Source organism: Nilaparvata lugens, chromosome 9 (genome assembly GCF_014356525.2).
Source record: "Nilaparvata lugens isolate BPH chromosome 9, ASM1435652v1, whole genome shotgun sequence".
Lineage (NCBI taxonomy): Eukaryota > Metazoa > Arthropoda > Insecta > Hemiptera > Delphacidae > Nilaparvata > Nilaparvata lugens.
Genome location: NC_052512.1, coordinates 21,047,494 through 21,070,953, shown reverse-complemented (window position 1 = coordinate 21,070,953; position 23,460 = coordinate 21,047,494). Strand labels below are relative to the sequence as shown.

Sequence of the window (23,460 nt, the reverse complement as noted above, 5' to 3'; positions counted from 1 at the left end):
ATAGAATATCATCCCCGATATCCGAGTAGAGCTAAAAAAGTTTCAGGGTTGGAGGATTAAAAGGAAATTTAAATTTTATGATCAAATTGGAAACATTGCGAAGATTTGTTTTTCTTTTTAATAGCACTCCTCTCAAAATCATTGGGCGTCCACACCAATAGAAAAGAGACATTCTCCCCGTTGATTTGATATAAAATTGTTACGCATTACGACGCCCAATGATTCTGAGAGAAGTGATATTAAAAAGAAAAACAAATCTTCGCGATGTTTCCAATTTGATCATAAAATTGAATTTCCTTTTAATCCTTCAACCCTGAAACTTTTTCAGCTCTACTAGGATATCGGGAATGATATTCTACATCCAATTCTGACGTTGAATTGGAAATTTGAGAAAGTTGCAATTTTACTCGAATTGGCAACCTTGTAATTTCTTCGGATGGAGGGCCAAGTCTCAACTTATTTTACACAGACTATAGTATGAGATGTGTTGTGATTTCAGTTGTATTCGAGGGCGAGACGATAGAGGGCGCGCCCCCACTGTGGTGTGCTGCAGCCGCTGGACACCTGAGCGTTGTGCGTTTCCTGGTGCAGCGAGGGGCCAATATCAACGCCACCACACGCACGCACTCCACACCCCTGCGTGCGGCTTGCTTCGACGGTCACTTCGAAATTGTCAAGTTTCTCATCTCGAACGGAGCCAGTAAGTTGCATCTCTCACCTTCTAAATACAAAACAATCATGTTTTTGGACTCAGGGGACCTTGAAACGTATAGATAACTTCAAATTAGGGTACCTTTTTTGGAAAGCAATGTTAGTAGGTTGGGCAAGGAAATTAATAATAGATTTGTAAATGTTTTTAATGAAATAAAGTCGAGCTTCCTACTGACGAGAAGCCAAATGGCGTCATTGTAAATAAAATATAAGTTTACCAAGTAGCCTATGTTCTATATCATCAATAATCTCCGAAGAAGTAATTCGTTATTGTTTTTCATCTTCATAATATTGAGATGATAAAAATTTATACAATTTTAAAAATATTTTATCTATTCAAAATACCAGCCAACAAATATTTTTGATCTGCATTCTGCAATTCAAATCTGAACCGCGTGATCTGGAGTCAGCCATTTTTGGTAGCTCAGCTGATATGATTGTTACAACTTTGGCCGATAGATAGCGCAATCAGCAGTGCCTATCAGACGACCGGTTTTAGGTTTTAGTTTTTAGGTTATGTTGTTAGGAAACATTGTCACCAATACTTAAGTTATTAGAATGATTTAATTTGCAGTTTCTATAAAAAAAATGTAGATGGAGGAAAAATGTTGTGTACATAATGAGCGAAAAATACTTTTTTCTCCTCAGGAAAATTGTTGCCCTCGGCTTCGCCTCGGGCTTCAAACTTTTTCCCTCGGGGAGAAAAAGTTGTACTTTTCACTCTAGATATACAAATAACTATTTCCTCCACCTACTGTCAAAAGTACTTACTTTACTCCCTGAGACATGATACTAAACTGTCACTTTTTCGCTCTCGGTAATAAAAAACAGAAAAACTCCCTAGGGAGTAGAAGTGACTCCATTTAAATAACATGGGAAGCATCTCTATTTTAAAAACGTACATTTGGAATAGGTCAGAAGGTCTAAGCTCAGATGAGGAAGCATATAGAGTAGTCATTAAACCAACTAAATTCAAAACCTCAACTAGACATTTGATCGATATATAAAATTTATGTTTGTATGCTGAAATTACTATTACAAACTTCATATCACTATACTAAAAAAATGTATATATTTTTTTTCTTTTACTCCATGTTATTCAAAATATCAGCCAACGAATATTACTTATTAACTAATGAAATTTGAAACGGGAACTCTCTCATCATAGCTGTAGTTTTGGCTGTCATTGTTGTTACAACTTTAGCCGACAGATAGTGCTGTCGGAGGAGAACTGTGATTACAAGCCAGCTGTTTCTGTTTACTTTTTAGATTTGTTGTAACACATTGTTTGGTCACATACGTTTTTAAAAATTATTTTATTAGCAGTTTTTATAAAAATGTAGGTGGAGGAAAAATGTTGTGTATATCACGAGTGAAAAATGTTTTTTCTCCCTCAGGAAAATTGTTGCCCTCGGCTTCGCCTCAGGCTTCAAACTTTTCCCTCAGGGAGAAAAAACAGCACTTTTCACTCTAGATATACAAATAACTATTTCACTCGTGATATACACAACATTTTCCTCCACCTACATTTTTATAAAAACTGCTAATAAAATAATTTTCAAAAACGTATGTGACCAAACAATGTGTTACAACATGTCATAATCTAAAAAGTAAACAGAAACAGCTGGCTTGTAATCACAGTTCTCCTCCGACAGCACTATTTGTCGGCTAAAGTTGTAACAACAATGACAGCCAAAACTACAGCTATGATGAAGCTCCCGTTTCAAATTTGATTAGTTAATAAGTAATATTCGTTGGCTGATATTTTGAATAACATGGAATAAAAGAAAAAAATTCCCAAATCTTGTCAATTATTTTTCCCATACATGGTGTGTTGCAAAACAATCATTCATCAATTCAAATGAAATATGTACTGATTTCATTAAACTACAATCAACAAGATCATATATTGAAAATACTCAATTCAATAATAGATAGAATTTCAAGTAGCTCATATATCATTATTAATGTGAATGTCTCCTGAGTGGGTTGAGGGCAGCTGTGCCCTGTGCCTGTTATTGTTTAGGGCAGCCGAGTCCGAGGACTTATTGTGTCCAACCGACACTTGAGAGAGGCAAATAGCAATATTCTACCGAACTTTGTTTACACTTGAGCATATTTGTAAACGCAAGAGTATATGTAGCAACCTATCGAAGCGTGCAAGACAATAGAGGGATTCAAAATCAGCGTCAAGTATTATATCGAGATCTCCTACACTCGACCCTCCGACCCTCCTCCAACCCTAGACCCTTGGACCCTCTTGTCAGTCTGAAAGGTGCTTAACAGGGAGAGGTTCTTCCATTTGAATTTACAGTTCAATTGGCTTGATCCATATTAGAACAGATGGACGACGATACACGGAAAACCGACGAGAAATACGACGAAATCAAATCATCGACCACTACAGTGCACACATCTTCAACTTCAAGAAACAAACACATTATTTCTATTCAGTCCTGATTCCCTGGCTGAAGATATGGATATTTGTACTTGAGATGATATGGCGAAGATATATTCGAAGAGCAAGCACGTGTAATATTGAATATTATTCAATTCTTGAGACATCATAATAACAGTGACCTAATCTATTCTGCTACATGAATGATGCGCGAATTTATCCAGTTGGGTGGGGATGGACCCTTATGGATAATTCATTTTATCATGTATCGAAACGTTTTCTTGAATTTTCCCTTAGTCCTTCAAATATTTCTCAAAGTTTCCCTGACCTCGAATTAAATATTCACAAATATTTATGACCCTTAGTTTCTTCTATTAAATAAGAGCTATTCTAAGGAAGCTAACTATAGAGAGTTGACTCAAGTCAAAGCCTCACTGACTCAACACTCAGATTCATAAATAAAAAACAAATTTTGAAGTATTTTTGACTAAGCATTCTTCGGTGAAACAATCAGAACGATTCCATAGTACCTGAACTAGTTTAAATACATAGTGTATAGCCTGGAACCGAAGAGTGCCCATCGTTACATCGCTTACGACCTTCCCGAAGTTTGAAACTATCTGCAATGGTTTCATAAAACAAGTATATCTCGGCTCCAAATCAATATATTGATCATACTTTGATTAAATCCTTACAAGGATGAATAGATGATATGACAATTAATGTCATATAACATGCCATTGTATATCTATTGTTAAGGAAGGTATTCCCATACAAAACCAGAAAATTCGGAAATTCTCACCTTTCAATTTCATATTAATTTAGTCTAATAGAAGTTTACGCTTCCGTTTTTCAATAGAATTGTTGCGCTAAACCCTGTTCTTTGTCTTCTTCATTGACTGGGCTGCTATTCCACAAAATTGAGCCGGGTGATAAAGTGAGAATCAGAAAGTATAAAAAGACGTTTGACGAGGGATACTCAGCCAATTGGACAAATGAACTGTTTACAGTAACACGTGTGGTTTTTATCGAATGCATGGAGTTATAGTTTGTGTAAAATGAGTTGAGACTTCCATCTGAAGAAATTACAAGGTTGCCAATTCGTGTAAAATTGCAATTTTCTCAAATTTCCAATTCAACGTCAGAATTGGATATAGAATATCATCCCCGATATCCAAGTAGAGCTAAAAAAGTTTCAGGGTTGGAGGATTAAAAGGAAATTTAAATTTTATGATCAAATTGGAAACATTGCGAAGATTTGTTTTTCTTTTTAATAGCACTCCTCTCAAAATCATTGGGCGTCGACACCAATAGAAAAAAGACATTCTCCCCGTTGATTTGATATAAAATTGTTACGCATTACGACGCCCAATGATTCTGAGAGAAGTGATATTAAAGAGAAAAACAAATCTTCGCGATGTTTCCAATTTGATCATAAACGTTGAATTTCCTTTTAATCCTTCAACCCTGAAACTTTTTTAGCTCTACTAGGATATCGGGAATGATATTCTACATCCAATTCTGACGTTGAATTGGAAATTTGAGAAAGTTGCAATTTTACTCGAATTGGCAACCTTGTAATTTCTTCGGATGGAGGGCCAAGTCTCAACTTATTTTACACAGACTATAGTATGAGATGTGTTGTGATTTCAGTTGTATTCGAGGGCGAGACGATAGAGGGCGCGCCCCCACTGTGGTGTGCTGCAGCCGCTGGACACCTGAGCGTTGTGCGTTTCCTGGTGCAGCGAGGGGCCAATATCAACGCCACCACACGCACGCACTCCACACCCCTGCGTGCGGCTTGCTTCGACGGTCACTTCGAAATTGTCAAGTTTCTCATCTCGAACGGAGCCAGTAAGTTGCATCTCTCACCTTCTAAATACAAAACAATCATGTTTTTGGACTCAGGGGACCTTGAAACGTATAGATAACTTCAAATTAGGGTACCTTTTTTGGAAAGCAATGTTAGTAGGTTGGGCAAGGAAATTAATAATAGATTTGTAAATGTTTTTAATGAAATAAAGTCGAGCTTCCTACTGACGAGAAGCCAAATGGCGTCATTGTAAATAAAATATAAGTTTACCAAGTAGCCTATGTTCTATATCATCAATAATCTCCGAAGAAGTAATTCGTTATTGTTTTTCATCTTCATAAATTTTAAATGTTTGAAATCGTATAAAAAATGGATATTGGTTCGATTGAATAAAAACTATAGTGAGGTCCACGTTATAATGGCAGTGTTTGATTAGCAATGGTATTGCTATCCTTGTCTATCATTCAAGAAAGCGGATAGCGCTATCTCTTTCTCGCTTTGCTCTGTTGCCAGATCGTCTTTTAACAATGTAGAAATAATAATTAATTAACAAAATATTTCATCCTTATCATGAAAATTCATTATTAAATTATTAAAAAATATAATTTATTGCTTAATAAAATACAATTGATTATTTTAAACGAGAATGGACAGTTAATATTACATCAATAAACCTGTATTAGCTACCGTCCATAGAAGGCATTGACAATACTGAGGATCGGCAACGTTGTTCTACTATCTTTCTCCACTGCCATTATAACATGGACCTCACTATAGAATCACAAAGAAAAGAGAAATCATAAAAAGTTATCTCATGGTATAGTTTATGTTCCTTATTTCATACCGATTTTCTGTTAACTCAAGCTTATTACAGTCGACTACTGTCCATTTCCGTTTTTGCTGGGTGAGAGTGTAAGAACGGCACAGAATGAGTACAGTGACAATATAGCCTCTGTAACTATGAGAGACTACCAGTGTGACATAGCTTCACGAAAACGACTATCGGCTTGAGTTGAGAGTGAAATTTGGAGTTCAGAGTGAAACATAAACTATACCATGGTATATCTTCTTATGCTACTTTTTCTGTTTTCTCTATGCTAGAATCTAGTGATTAGAAACTAGTCACTAAAAATAATCCATATAATATAATAAAGGAAAGAACTGGCTTATCCATGTACGGGATAAGAAATTCACGAATGACGCTATGTCACGTCTGAACTAACTGGACCGATTAATTTGGAATTATGCATAATATAGATTCTTAATTTACCGAGGATAGTTAAAGGCCTATTTTTAATTCTTCAAGATTCCATTACGTCAAGTTTTTAGTTTATCAAGTTTTCATTTCGTCATGCTTCCAGTTTGTTATACTTTGCTTGAAAGTGGTTTTATTTTTCATCTTAAGTATGGAAACAGCCGAATATTAAAAGGGGAATTTGATGATAGTTCTAATTGGGGATCCTATTCCGATAGAATTAACTACTTTTCTGTTGCATCAAAATTTTGGTCCGTCATCTTCAAACCGTCATTTTGAGTCAAACTTCATTTTATTTAATTGGTAGGTGGTCATAATGATATATGATTTTGATACAGAATTCCAAGACTGAATGAATGGCAAAAACCGCATATCGATATCTGAAACCGTTAAAAAGTTATTCAAATTCAAATATATTTAATAAATCATTTATCATCTATCCAAAATATAATAATATAATGAAGAAAGCAATTAACTCATTCATGTACGGGATAGAAAATAAACGAATGTCGCATTATCACCTCTGAACTACTGAACTGATTAACTTGCAATTTTGCATGACGATTCTTAATTTAAGAATGTTTATAAGCCGATTTCAAATTCTTCAAGATTTCATTATGTCAAGTTTAGAATTCGACCCTTGCGGAGCACAGTTTACCAGCTAGTGATAAATAAATTTCATTTCCTTTGAAATAAAACAAGCAATGAAATTATGAAAATATATAATCATAATCCTATTATATTAAGCGAGCAATTTCTGTATATCTGTTTCTATTTTTCTATCTGGTTATCTATGTTCAACGGATCTCGAAAACGGCTCTAACGATTTTCACGAAATTTGGAATATAGTAGGTTTATGATATAAAAATTCGATTGCACTAGGTCTCATCCCTCGGAGAACTCGCTGAAGCACATGAAAAGGATAATTCATCCTTGGAAAAACAGATGATGATTTCGTCGTCTGTCGATAACAGAAGATGCGTGTGCCTGTGTGGGAGATCAGCTGTGTAATCAATTAGCTTACCGTATCTCGCGAGAAATCTATAATTTTTAACTGACTCGATCAAAATACAGTAATCTGATTTGTTGACATGAGATATGGTATATATCATAATATTCAAAGTTAATCATTATTTTTTACAGTTTCAAGTGATTAGTGAGTGTTATTTTGTTATTCAATTTGGTATGTAAACAATCTAAATTAGAACTTCTATGTTTTTAAATATTTGGACTGAAAATTTCACCTGAATTCAAGTGTATGGAACATAACCTACTTTATGGAATATTTATAGTATATAAATCAAAATTCGGGGAAGAAACAGTTTTGGGCTGTGCCTGTTAGTCCTTCCCCAATCATTTTAAAGAATTGAGTTCTGTTTATCAATAAATAAATAACGAGCAAAGCTCGGTGCCCCGATATTATTTAAAAATTATACAATAACATTTACAAAAAAAGAAAAACATTATAGAATATAACATTCACAACAGAAGTAGAGAAAATGTTATTCTTCCATAATTAACCCACTCACCTATGGGAAACCCTTGTACTAGGTGTTTGTAGCAGCAGCTTGATAAATTTTGGGTGGGGTGCAAATGCATTAGGTAAATTGACTCACATATTTTTCGAAATTATGTTTTCTATACAATGTCTTCAAGATAAAAATCCAGTTTTCAACGGCGCTTTTGAATTTTCTTGGGTTTTCTATTATTTTGAGGTGTGCAGTGATTATAGTGAGGTCCACGTTATAATGGCAGTGGAAAAAGATAGTAGAACAACATTGCCGATCCTCTGCCTAGTCAATGTCTTCTATAGACGGTAGCTGATACAGGCTTATTAATGTAATATTAACAGTTCTTTCTCGTTCAAAATAATCAATTATATTTTATTAAGAAAGAAATTATATTTTTCTATTATTTCATAATGAATTTCCATAATTGAGATGAAATATTTTGTTAATTAATTATTAATTGTACATTGCTAAAAGACGATCTGGCAACAGAGCAAAGCGAGAAAGAAATAGCGCTATCTGCTTTGTTGAATGATAGACAAGGATAGCAATACCATTGCTAATCAAACACTGCCGTTATAACGTGAACCTCACTATAGCTAGGTCAGCCGCCTAGTCAGAGTCGAGTTGGAACGTGAGGAGGGATGTTTGGTGGAAAAGCGTTCGTAGCGAGACTGAAAGATCCATCCTCTCCTACCCATGATGCTGACGTCATCGAGCATTCTATTCCTTGGTATTCGATATCATGCCCGTCAAAACATTGCCCGCCTTTGAAATTGTAATGTCAATAGGATTTGCTTACTGGAAGCATAATACACATGTCGGGATCAATAATTGGGTTTTACATCAATGGAACTGGAATGTCTACTGTATTATGAGTTATGATCAATATTACATCTTTCGTGGAAATTAATAAACCTGATCATTCTGGTGCAAAGCCTTTGATCTCATGTACCAATAATATAGAATTCAATAGGGAGCTCTACCTAAAGGAAAACTATTGCCGTATAGTGAATGGAATACCAGGATAATCAGGATAATAGACTGATTAGTTTTGGTCTCGTCATCAATCCAAGTTGAAATCCTATTATATTAATACTATTTTATTAAGCGAGCAATATCTATATATCTATTTGGCTATATGGGTTTATGGTTAATATCGGGGACCGAGCTTCGCTCTGGAGTACAAAAGCATAAACAATTTATTACGAAAGAAGAAAATATAATAACATGCATACAGAAATGCTCTATCTAATAACAGTAAATTGAGATTAATTTCCAGAGAAATGCAAAAATTTCCCTCACAAAGGCCCAGTTGCACAAAAGCCGATTAAATTTTAATCCTGATTAACTTCACGTGAACCAAATCAGAGAAGACCATTTCAAAAAGGTGGATGTACTGGAATTAATCAGGATTGAAAATAACCCGGCTATTTTTACAACCGGCACTAAGTACCTGATTGAATGATAACAAAAGATCAACAGCTGAGTCATAATTTGACACAGTCCCACACACATGAACTCGTTCACTCATTTCCATCATTAACAGACGACGAAATAACTATTATCAGCTGTTTTTCCAAAGATGAATAATAATTATCCTTTTAATGTCCGTCAGCGAGTTTTCCCAGGTATGAGACCTAGTGCAATCGAATCTTTATATTATAAACCTACTATGTTCTGAATTTCGTGAGAATCATTAGAGCCGTTTCCGAGATCCGGTGAAATACAAACATATAAACATCTAAACAGAAGATGCTCGTTCAATAGTATAGGATATATTTATGTCCAACGGAACTCGAAAACGGCTTCAACGATTTTCACTTAATTTGGAACATAGTAGGTTTATGATTAGAAAATTTGATTGCACTAGGTCTCATCCCTGGGAAAACTCGCTGAAGGACATGCAAGATAATAATTATTCTTCCTTGGAAAAATACATGATGATTTCGTCGTCTGTTGATAACGGAAGATGCGAGTGCCTGTGTGGGAGAGAGACAGAATATTATGTTGAGCTGTTGAGCTTTTGCAATCAATCAGCGGATCTCACGAAAAGTATTATCTGGCAATATAGATAAACCGACTTGATCAACCTTATCTGATTTGTTGACATGTCCAACGATATAACTCTATTCAAGAACCATTATTTTTTATTTAAATTAGAGTACCTAAATCAAAATTTTCAAAGCTAATCATTATTTTAAAGTTCTAAGTGATTAGTGAGTGTTATTAAATTTTGTTCGTGAAAAATCTAAATTCTAACTTTTCTGTTTTAAAATGTTGGAAAATTGGGTTGTGTTCTGTGTATCAATAAATAAATATTATAAACTACCCTTCTATGCTTTTGTACTCCGGAGCGATATCAAAAACTACCTGTCACAATGTCCTCTATTATTTGAATTTTCCATGTTCATTTTATTTCAAATCTTGGGAATGAGTTCTTCAAAAAAATGAATTAATTCCAATTACATTGATGGAATATAACAATTGGAAAAATAATTTATCAATGATAAATGTTTTTGTTGAACGTACAACGGTTTATAGAAACGTTATGGATTATAAGTGCAATACAATTTTGCTGCAATAGAATTAGCTCTGAGCTTTATATGAGTAATAAGTGTGAGATGAGAAGAGATTCAATAACTTCAGGTTGGTTCCAAGCTGACGCGAATCAATATTACAAGCGCTTGTCTCTCATCCTATCTGATAAATTAAAGATATGAAATGAAAAGAAACAACTTTATTATTGCCTTCGAATAATACACCAATAAAGGTGTTCAAGTCCAAGCAGTTTAATAACTGAACTTTGATTATTAAATTCCAGTAGGTGTAGGCTGATTCACTTCATCTGCGAAACAATCATTTGGATTGCCCAGTGGGGCTGACGGAACAATAGATTGGTTGAGTAGGGTGGGGTGGTTTAGCAAGCAGCCTCTGCGTTTTGCGCTCAGTGGGGTGGCGGGGAGTGACTCGATCCCCTTGTAAAATATCTCAGTGTACAGAACAAAGGGTATTGATTATTAATATTAGTAGCGGATTCCAGTTTATATCCAACGTTTTCTCGAAATGTGATTTTTCACAATATGTCTTTGTAATAGTCGATGTATCAAATAATTCCATGATTCACTCTTTTCTAAAGTTCGGACGCGTTTCGTAGCACTGCAACCCATCCTCAGCGTGCGAACTCATCTAGTAAATTAATTAGGAGTGAAAAGAGGGAAACATAAGAGTATTTATCTACCAATAGTTGAATTTGGGATGAAAACCTTAGAAGAATTCAATTTATTGTTGTATTGCAGACATAATTTTACATCACATTTCAATATGTAATATCGGGCACCGAGCTTCGCTCTGTATGTTTTTGAATGGGTAGTATTATAGTCAACTGTCTACTAACAATATTGGGGACCGAGCTCCGCTATGGAGTACAAAAGCATAAAAAATGTATTACGAAAGAAGAAATTATAATAACATTCATACAGAAATGTTCTATCTAATCACAGTAAATTGAGATTAATTCCCAGAGGAATGCAAAAATTTCCCTCACAAAGGCCCAGTTGCACAAAAGCCGATTAAATTTTAATCCTGATTAACTTCACGTGAACCAAATCAGAGAAGACCATTTCAAAAAGATGGATGTACTGGAATTAATCAGGATTGAAAATAACCCGGCTATTTTTACAACCGGCACTAAGTACCTGATTGAATGATTACAAAAGTTCAACAACTGAGTCATAATTTTGACACAGTCCCACACACATGAACTAGCTCACTCACTTCCATCACCAACAGACGACTAAATAATTATTATCAGCTGTTTTTCCAAGGATGAATATTAATTATCCTTTTAATGTCCTTCAGCGATTTTTTTCAGGGATGAGACCTAGTGCAATTGAATCTTTATATTATAAACCTACTATGTTCTGAATTTCGTGAAAATCGTTAAAGCCGTTTTCGAGATCCGGTGAAATACAAACATCTAAACATCATAAAGAGAAATTGCTCGTTTATATAGGATTAATTTTTTAATTCAATTTATAATTGCATCCTAAACATCTGATGATCAGACAGAGGATGAATAAAAATAGAGGAACCTTGGGATGGCTCTCAACCCATATCACAATCACAATGGTAAAATACTGTAATAGTCACATAAAATATATCAAATTCATCAATTTGTTGGCTGGGAAATATGAATTTCAAAACCACTGAGTTATCACAACAATTTGAGATACTATTCTCGGTTGATAGGTTATTTTCAAGATGAAATGTCTATGTTAGGGTCGAAACTAGTTGTTGAACTATTTTAAAGTTTTTAAAAAATAAAGGGTACTTCAAGATTTTTATATTGTTTTATTAATTTTTTAAGAAGTAGACCATATGAGTGAAGTGTTTTCAGTTTCGGTTGATACACCATGATGTATCAATTAGCTAGTTTAAGCTCTCAGGTTTCTAGAGAATAATGAATGATAATCGAAACTAGTATCTCGAATTGTTTTAATAAAAAGAAGTTTCGACAATATCAAGTAGTTCTCATTCAATATGGATATCTATCTACCACAGAAATTAATTTCAAAACCAATCAGATTATAGTGTAGTCTTGTGCATTTGATATGTTTGCAAAGCTTCTGGGCATAACATTGAATTAGAAGCTCACATGGATATCCCCACATTGAAAGTGTCTGCTCAAAATTAAGTAGGGTTATATTTATCTCCTTCGTAGTCTCAAGGACTTCAAATTATTGGAGAATGTGCTACTTTGCCTTTTTTATATGTATGGTTTAGTCTTGTGGGGCTGCGCCCCAGAGGTTCAAAAAGTATTCTTGCTTCAGAAAAAGGCTCTAAGAATTATATGCTATGTTGCTTATCTGTAACATTGCAAGACTTTTAGAAGATTGCAAGATTTATAAAACAGAAAATCCAAGTTTACAGCATGGTCGCTTTCAAACTTCTCCTACAAATAAAAATGTATTTAGGATCATATAGGTGCAGAACTGACATTCTCAGTCTTAACACTAGGAACAAATCAAAAATAGATGTACCATATACTAGATTAGATAGGATAGCAACCAGCCCGAATCATATATCATTGAAATTATTCAATAAATTGCCTATACTAGCCAGGAATCTACCAACTTAAGTTTATAAGCAGAACATAGAGCGCATCCTATTAGACAAAATCCACTGTACACTCACTTTCACATTTCTTTAATCTATCATTTGACAAATATTTTAATTGAAGCAGGGAAGAATATATCATTAAGTATAAGTGTTCTCAGTATTTTTTTATGTTTTTGATGAATTCTTTATTTTATTTTTCAATGACTATATTCTATTATGTTATATGACTTTATATTGTTTGGTGTATATTCTTTATTCTATTCAATGATACCTTGTATAGATAAATTATCATTATATTATGTACGTTTTACTATTGTGAGATTGAAACCTGAAGTTATGTACGGTATTATTATCAAGTTAACGTTTCCGATAGCATTGTTCAAGCATTGAAGGAATAAAAATTATTGTTATTCTTTGCAGACATAGAGGTGTCGAACCGACATGGGCACACGTGTCTGATGATCGCCTGCTATAAGGGCCACTACAAGATCGCGCAATACCTGTTGAGTCTCGGTGCCAAAGTGAACACCAAGAGCGTCAAAGGCAATACGGCGCTCCATGACTGCGCAGAGTCCGGCAGCCTCGACATTCTCAAAATGCTCATCCGGTTCGGAGCGACCATCGACGTCGACTGTTATGGTAACATTCTTATCATTTCTTCTATTAACATCTCTCTCAAATTGATCAATTATTAGGTGTAAGTTAGTTAACATCCAGCTCTCGATCCCTCACCACAATTTGGAGAGGCTGTTCAAGCTCCAAGAAAAGGCTGTTAGAGCAATCAAACATTTAGAGTCCTGCAGGAACCACTTCAAAGAATTAGGCATACTAATCGTCCCATACTGTATCTATATCTATGAGGTGATTATGCATGTTAAAGAAATGACTAGAAATGCTGATTCGCATGGATACAATACATGAAATAGAGGAGACTATGCTTCACTGTATCATAGAACAGCTCTTTTTGATAAAAAAACCAACACATATGGGCCTCAAATTTATTAGAAGGCTTCCTACTTATTTGAAAAATTGTGAAGATATCAATGTTTTTGAGAAGGAGTTGAAAAGCTTTTTGATGGTTGGAGTATTCTATACCACGGAATAGTTCGTGTGTAGAGAGGGTTCCTTTGTGTAATTTTTTTCTGTGTTACAACTCCTATACTCTAATTAGAGTCTCTGGGACGCTTTAAAAACAAAAAAAAATAGTTTTATTTGTATCTTTTTGTAGTCTTCTTCGTAATTCAATTCTATTTTTAGCTGATTTGTTCATTTCAAGGAGTGAAATCTGTTGTTTTCATTGTTAGCATTTCATGTATAGGCCGTGACATATAACTTGAACCTTCGACTCTCACCACATCAGACACAACTGTGAATTTTTGGGAATCTGCCCAGCTTTCAGAATGTGTTTGGGCACTCATAGATTGAACGTCCATGACGTCATCATGAGTGATTCGATTTCGCTCTCACTAGCAGCCGAGGATGCTTCAAGCAAAACACTACAATACGTTGTATTACGACAACGTATTAGCCTACTTAATGATATACAGATTTCTAACCTGTAATTCAATTTGAATTGATAATAAAAGATTGGGCTAGAAACATGATTGTACGATCAATCATTCATTAAGAATCATCTTCAATGAATGATCACTGTCAAATTGGTTGAAGCAACATATTGTCTCAATCATTCATTCTAATGTTTTGATTTTTCATTTTATTTGTCTTTATGACAGAGACAATGTGAAAAAATTATTAATTTGAACCATTATACAGATTGAGTTCGTTGTTCAAAAAAATTGTCTCACTCCTTCAAATTTTTTTTAGAAAATTACAGAAAGAACTAGACTCCATTACAAAAATTATCATGATATCTTAATCATGGTGTTTTATTACTCCATTTTTTATGAAAAAGGGAAATTACGCAACCGTATGCTGCACAATTCAAATCAACCGCCGATTCAATCAAGCCTTAAAGTATCTAATAAAAAAATGCTGGCGAGCGAAGAAGTCTGCTGGTCTTATTTCTAGATAATTCAGCAAGAGGTCTTGTTTGAAAGGATAAGGCGAATAGGGAGGAATGGTTGTTATACAGCGGATGGTTATCGAAAAGCATCTCTTCGACATAGAGAGTGAATGAGAGCGGGGCAAATAATGGGACTGGCAGTAATGACGTCACTACGTGGACAGTGTACTTGTGTAAGGGAGCCATGTATCACTCCCATTTGACCGCTGGGCGCAACTTGTGTATGTCCGAATTTTTAGGGTGGTGGAAGAGTTTTGGTGAGTTTGCTCTCGGTAGCCGGCCGGTCCCCTCACTTACAACATTCTCTCTATACTGGCCCTGAGAGGGGATGATGTGTGATTGATTGATTGAGTACTTTATTTATGTAGATTACAATATATACTGGCTTATACACTTATATACAATAGCTTACAATACAGCAAAGTTATAGATGAATTTACATAATATAGACTAAGAAAATAACTATTGAACTGTATATGATATGAAAAAGCAATTTGTAATATAATAACTATAGATAATAATCATATTGTTATGCATCTACATAAATTGGCGGAGCTTTGGACATATCAATGTCCATTCTTTGGGAAGAATATTAAAATATCCTCCCCACTAACTCTCTACCAAAACGTTAATTTCGTTATTTAAACTAAGGATTTATTTATTAATGGAAATATTGTAAAAGTTTTAATCAATATGAATATTGAAGAGAAAAAAACAAAAAATTGATAAAGTAAAATAATTATATAGGTAGATAAGATCAAATAATTGATTAATAAAATGAAGTAGGCTGAAAGTAGATCAGGGTTATCAAATTTCAGTAATATACAGCAGTATGCAGTGGATAATTGAAATAACATGAGTTTATATAATATATATATATACAATTCGTTCTATAACATGGTTTAAAGGTTTATATTGGTGGAATGGGTGAGGGATGGTTGTCATGTGATCGTTCTAGGGCCGGACAGTTTCAGTCATTTGTTCCAAAATATGTTTTTTTAAAGTCAGGTTGAAGCTCGCTCGGCTCTCGATAGACCTGATAGAAACAGGAAGTGTATTCCATGCACGACAGGCACAGACTAAGAAGTATTTTGTGAAAATAGTAGTTCGATGATTGGGTATCCTTAAAGTACTTTCTCCGGTTCTAGTATGTGAAGCATCTATCCTCCTACCTTCAGAGACAAATTTGAAATCATCTTTAAAATAGTTCGGATTACCGTATTTCAAGATATCTCTAACAAGCTTGACTATTCGAAAAAGCCTCTGATCGGGAAGCTTCAATGTTGAACTAGCAATGTGGGCTGGGGTGATATGATCATGGCGTTGGAGAGAGTAGACGAAACGTAGACAATAATTTTGGCAACGCTGTAGTTTATCATTCAGAGTGACTTGCATATCATTAAGAACAGAATTACAATACATTAAATGTGGGAAGATGAGAGATTGAACCAATAATAATTTAATGTTTCTAGGGAGGATATCGTGCATTTTCTTCAATGCATGCATGTGAAAGAGACATTCCGACCCCCTACACCCCTTCCACGTCAACCACTCTTTCTAGGTTCATGTAATAATAGTACTATATTGGGTGGCTCGTTGGAGTAAGTGATATCGCGCCAGTTTGATAATCAAGAGAACCGGGGCCAAAAGTTTTTAACACAGCACAAAGGCATGAATACGGCCACCCTGTCTTTCGGAGGAGGCGGCGATAAACCATCGGTCCCGACTACCTAAAAAGTAGTTGTCATCTCTCACTCATTACCTACGCACAAGCCTGAGAGCTCATGTGGGCATCACCCTCAGTATTATAATAACTCACAGTCTAAATCAAGGAGACATAAGGAGAAACTTGTTGTCTTCATTCCTGTAAATAAATAGTTGCCTGTAAAGTTGGTATACGGGCGAAAGTTTTATGTGACAACGACTTTGAGTGGTAAAATAATTTTAATGTGAATATTCATTCCTATAGTAGGAAGAAGGATGAAATAATAGTAACAATTTAAAACATTTATTTATACAAAGAATTATATTTAAAACATTAATTTATACAAAGAATCTCGCACTGAATTTCATATTAACAAAATTTTATTTTTACCTTCACACATCCTCAACAAAATCACTCTGTCTCTCTCGCTCTTAGGCGGGCTAACTGTGCTCGATTAAATTTTTTACATAGCAAGTCGCGCTCATTTTTTCAAGTTAAACAAATTATTATTGGCTGAGAAACGATTTATACTACTTTTGTGATTGAAAACTACCACAACATTGTGATTACTACAACATAACCTATTCACTTATACCTATTATACTTACACTTATACCTATTCACTTATACCACAGAATACAATTATAGGAGTTTTCTATAGAGATAGACATTATTATAGGAGTTTTCTCTGCTTATACTTATTCACATAACCTATTCACTAAGTAGTGGCACAGTCGCATGAGATTGCTCCGTTTCACTCTCTCTCCAGGTTGCTGCTGCGTTGCTCGCCACTGCTCCTATTCGTGCTCTTTCCAGACGACCGTGAACCGAAACGAACGCTCTCACTCGCTCTCATTGTGAGCGCATAACGTGGGAACGTAACGCAGTTTCTTGAAGTGTCACCCGGCAAATCAATTTATAAGACGTTGTCACGTAAATAAGTAAATAAAATGGATACACGCCAACCACATTAGCACAATAAGCTTACATCCGATTGCCCAAAATTATGACGAGAATCAATAAGCAAAAATTAATTTAACAGAAATTAATACGTGTCTGTAGCAATAGTAACATAACCTAAAAGGAAATGTTTTAAATGTAAAATATGAGGTTAGGGGTTAGAGGTTTTGCTTTTATGCTAATATTGATATAGTGAGGTCCACGTTGTAATGGCAGTGTTTAATTAGCAATGGTATTTCTATCCTTGTCTTTCATTCAACAAAGCGGATAGCGCTATCTCTCTCTCGCTTTTCTCTGTTGCCAGATCGGCTTTTGACAATGTAGAATTAATAATTAATTCACAAAATATTTCATCTTAATTATTAAATTATTGAAAAATATAATTTTTCTACAACTACGCATAAAAAAGAATTTACATACTCAATTCTCCTCGTAAAACAGCTTATTTCTGAGGAGAATCTACTTTTTCGCTCGCTAACCATCGGCGCATGGGCAGTAGATTTTCTTTGTCTTCATTGTTATCCAATTAGAGAAATTGATGTTGAGGGGTATTGTTCAGAATTGCATAATTAATTCGCCTGTGTGATTCTTCCTGTGCGGAGACTTGTTATATTGGCTGTATATCGATCACCAAATGGTGATTTGGGTTTGTTCTTTGCCAACTTTGACAGGCTCTTAACATCACTAGCTAAATATCGACCCGAATATGATTTGTTGTGGGGGGTGACTTTAATATAAATGTAATCGATTCTACTGCTAGGGAAACAATTGATTTCAGAAACACTTTACGCTTGCTAATCATTCGCGCATGCGCAGAAGAGTTTCTTTACGCTCGCTAATCAGCTGATGGTAAGCAGCTTGCTAAAAGCAGTGAACTCTATACTAACTGGAACGGGCTGTCCAATGCTAAGCTACAGCCAAAAGTGTGTAAGGCGGAGTGAGTGAGACAAGCTCACCGTGTGGGATTCCCTTCTCTCTTGTACTCATACATTTAAGCAGGTTGTTGCAGTTCTTGAGTACGATTTTTCATTTTTAAAGTTGAAAAACGGATTTGAATGAGTATTAGGGCTATCAGTATTAGATCACAACCTTTTCTCTTGAATATTGTGATGTATTTGCAAAATGCATAGAATTGAATAAAAATACGACCGAGAAATGGTGATGTATTGTGTTGCATTTGGATGCAAGAATGGGCATGTTGAAGGAAATGAAATATCATTTCACAGGTAAGTCAAACATTTTTAATCTATAAATTAATTTGAAGAAACCTTTCTGTTTTACATACATTTCCAATACTTTTTTCTATATTGATCAGTTTATTTGACCAAAAATAAAACAACAAATTTGTTACAAAAAAACAACAAACACAACAAAAATAGTTTCTAAGCTAATTGAAAATTTAGGCCTACTTTATAGCATCTGAAATAAAGAAACATAGTTGAAGAACAAATTAATCCTTATTGAGAAAAGAATAAATACAAAAAAAAAGATTAATAATTTTGTGTTATCATCATGAGATGACATAATTTATTTCAGGTACCTACTTTTATTTTGAAAAATATGATATTGCTTTCAGCTGAATTTTGATTAATTTTTGAAACCTTTCTGATTCAAATAAATAATCGTTCAATTTACAATATTATAATAATTATTTAGCATATTTTACTGTTTGCTTATCATATGGTCATAATTATAATACAATATTAATATAAATGTTTCTTCATAGATTTCTTTGCATCATTTCTGAAACTCCCACACTTACATGATTTGAAATGTAATCAGACTGTACCTAGTATATTGCTATCATTATATATTCAATAATCCTGTGTTATTGAATCATCATGAGTCCACATAATTCATTTTATTTACCTACTTTTATTTTAAAAAATATGAGATTTTTATCAGCTGAATTGTAATCAATTTTTGAAACCTTTTAATTTCAAATTGTTCATCTTACTCTGGTAATTATGTAGCATATTTTACTGTTTGCTTATCATAGTCATATAATATAATAAAATGTTTCTTCATTATTCGCTTCATTTCTAAAACTCCCACTCTTACATGATTTGAAATTACACCAATGCACACCTACCTAATTCTACATTCATAGCCTGCTGTAAGTAGGCCTATATTATTAAATTGAGATATTTTCTTAAACAATAAATCATAAATCTTTCCTTTAACAATAAATCATATAATCCAAAAAACAATAGTATATCCTATCAAAATAAATATGAGACTGTGTTTAATAGTTTCAATTAAACACAGCCCTCCTTTGGACTGTGTATGAACAAAATTCGGGATTGGAATAATAAGGACTATGAGCCTGTTTTTTCATTCCCAATCATTTGATGACAGTTTATTTTGTTGAATAAATAAAAATAAATAAATGATACGCTTCTCTGAAATCTGGCCCAAAGTTATTCCCTTGCTTGTGAAAAGTTGACAATACTAAAACTACTGCAGTCACAAATAAAAAAATCTTTTCTTTATTCATATTCAACCTATTTCATTATTTTTGCTCTCAAAAAGTTAACAATGAACTGCTTAATTAAGGAAAAATAACGCTTCCATGGAATAAGACATACAATATAGAAATAAAATAGAAATTGAAACTGTGCAATGCATTTTTCCATAAGAGCCAATGTGTTACAAAATGACGAATCCCACAGCAATGCGGGTTGCCTATCTTTACCAGCTGCCTCACTTTCTTTGTGTTGCTAGTCCATTCCAGTTAGTATAGAGTTCAGTGGCTAAAAGTAGGTCAGATCTTAACCTAAAAAGTCGGTAATTGTAGCGGTTCTGCACTATGCAGCCATGATGGATATCAGTGAAGACGAATTATTATTAACTCCGCCGATATAAGTAATTAACAGGTTTGGGCAGTTGTAGAAAAAAAATTGTATGTAATTCGCGCGTAATGCTTCTCGTAATCGATTCAATGTACATAAAACTCCGCTTCGCGTCGCGTGATAACTGTTTTGCGCGAGCGATAAAGTCGCGCATTACGCTTTCAATACATAAATAGCTATTCTTGCTCAATAAAATATAATTGATCATTTTAAACAAAGATGAGCAATTAATATCACATTAATAAACCTGTATCAACAATGCCAAGAAGGCATTGACTAGATAGTCAGGATCGGCAACATTGTTCTCCTATCTTTCTCCACTGCCATGCTAACATGGACCTCAGTATAGAAATGTTTGGATAATTTCAGAGCATAAACGCAAAACAGACCAAAAACAGGAATGTTAACCTCCAACGAAATCGTCAAATGTGTTTGCTTATTACTATTACAATGCATTGATGCCTATATATCCTTGTCATATACCCTGTTCATATTTCAATGAAAATAACTTGAATACGGTTATTTCCCAAATCGATATAAAAATACATTCTCCAAGTAATGAAAATTACTGACTTATTACTATTGATGACCGAGAGAAGTGATACTATGAAAAAGAAATACTATAAACCGACTATAGTTTGTATGATTCAAATGTTGCTGCTTACGATATTCGTATAATTCAAATGAAGATAAAACCAAATCTATTAGCCCAATTGAGGAAGATTATCAGATAGATTCCTATTGAAATTGTATTTTCTTTAGAAAGTATTGCAATTTTCAAAGGCTTACGCAACAAACTAATTATATTTTTCAATCCATCTCATTATGGAATCTAGTAGCTCCCTCCCTCTCTCTCTCTCTCTCTCTCTCTCTCTCTCTCTCTCTCTCTCTCTCTCTCTCTCTCTCTCTCTCTCTCTCTCTCTCTCTCTCTTTCTCTCTTTGATGTTTCAAATAATGATGTTCAATATAAATCGGTGATTCACTAGAAATCCTGTGAATTTGTTGAAAAATCATTTGACCATTTTTCCCGTACACATCTCTGAAGCCCATCAATAAATTGGACTATCGACCCGTCAATTGTATTCAGTCCAGTTGTTTTCCAAGCCAAATCAATCCAACGAACCGTTTTAACGATTCAATGGACATAATATTCCCCCTTCTATGTTACACACGTTCTTTGAAATGTAGGCTTTTGTAAAAAACTGATAGATTTGAAATAATAATTGGTATCAATTCGTAGGTTCTATGGCTTTGTAGTGTCCCATGAAAAACACCTTTATAGCTTCCAATTGAAGGAAAAGAAACGTATAGCTCGTTATTGTTGTTCATGTTTGTGAGGTTATCTGTTTGTTGAGAATACTTTTTTCATAAAGGACGGCAGAATAAATTAACACAAAGATATGAGTAGAATACTCGACTAGTGACAAATGATCACTGATTGACAATGTCCTGTCCTGATCAATCACTGGAAGTAACATATCAATTGAATCACTCGTTGGAAAAAGGGGTTGAGTTCACTGAATCCAATTTCCGGAAAAGAAAGAGCATGAAGCATGTTTGACATTTTTCATCATTTTTAATTTCTATTGATAGCATGCTGAATTGTTTTGATATTTGCATTTGAATCTCTTGGACCCATTCCCTTCTTCATGAACGTTAATTTGTACCAACTTCTTTCCATTAAATTAAGTTAATATTGGAAGTAATTGTGTTGGAAAGTCATTTGATTCAAACTGAGAACTGTAATTGAACTAAAATTATTCAAGAAGAATGCTACATACATGTCAATCGGAATTATCAAATCAATTGTACGAGCGTTAGCAAGCTCTCACTTTCGACTTACCAGAAGCCAAAGTCGTTGTCCGTGTGTTTGTATGTTCTACAAATAATTTAGAAAGAATTGATCAATCAGCTTCAAATTTTGAACACGTATTCTTCGAACAGGTCAAGTTCGTTGGACAACAAAATTTATTCTCACTCCTTCGTCCTTTTTCAGGATATGAAAATAAAAAAGCTGATGCTATTTGGGAGTTATCACACAGACTGACAGACTTTATGCGCCGAAACCTGAATAATACACAACATATTCAATTTATAAGTTCTCGCTTCCGTTAACGTCTGTCTGCCTGTCTGTAACATACGCGTAATTAATAATACTGCTTGTTATAGCAGTTGCTATGACGTTGACAAATTTGGTATGCATATTTTTGAGTTCAAAGTGTTGAATGTGTGAGTAGAAGCTACTATTAGTGTTCATTAACACTTGATTATCCATTAACACTTGATTATCTCATTTATTCCATTTTTGTAAAATTTATCAGTATATTTAAATGTTGAGATCATTGAAACGGTTCGAGATATCGATTTACGGGTTTTGCCATCAATTATGTATCACTTGACCACGCCTCTCATTTGAGAAAATGAAGTTGGATTCAAAATCAAGCTGTATTCCAAATGAAGTTGGATTCAGGATGGCGGACAAAAGTTTTGAAGTGACAGAAAGTTTATTTACTTTCCTTGCCCTATTACCATGAGTAAGGAAAGTATTGCTTTCCAAAAAAAATTAAGGTACCCTAATTTCAAGTTTTCTATACTTTTCAAGCCCCCTGATTCCAAAAACATGATTTTTGGGTGTTGGTCTGTGTGTGTGTGTGTAATGTGTGTATGTCTGTGATCACGATAACTCCATTCCTAATTAACCGATTGACTTGAAATTTTAACTTAAGGTCCTTATACCATGAGGATTCGACAGTAAGATATTCAATGAAATTCAATTCAATATGGCGGAAAAAATGGCGGATAATTATTAAAAAACCATGTTTTTCACGGTTTACTCGAAAACGGCTCTAACGATTTTCTTCAAATCTATACCATAGATAGCTTTTTATAAGCCCTATCAACTGACATGAGTCTCATTTCTGGGAAAATTGCAGGAGCTCCGTAATATTCTTGAGAAAAATGGTGGATAATTACTAAAAAACCATGTTTTTCACGGTTTTCTCGAAAGCTGCTCTAACGATTTTCCTCGAATTCATACCATTGATAGCTATTTATAAGCCCTATCGACTGACATGAGTCTCATTTCCGGGAAAATTGCAGGAGCTCCGTAATATT

General features: G+C 34.3%; 1 protein-coding gene across 2 annotated transcripts in view; it reads left to right on the top strand.

Moving 5' to 3' along the window:
* The window catches only part of LOC111056339 (protein fem-1 homolog CG6966), a 57,832-nt gene that overhangs the window by 4,000 nt on the left and 30,372 nt on the right, over positions 1-23,460 (top strand). The window contains exons 2-3 of one of the 2 annotated variants that reach the window (XM_039435622.1): positions 500-700; positions 13,227-13,445. In XM_039435622.1, the coding sequence (XP_039291556.1) occupies positions 500-700; positions 13,227-13,445 (420 nt within the window). Of the gene's footprint in view, positions 1-499; positions 701-4,714; positions 4,964-13,226; positions 13,446-23,460 lie in introns of those variants that run through there. The other variant, XM_039435621.1, reaches the window with a different exon arrangement.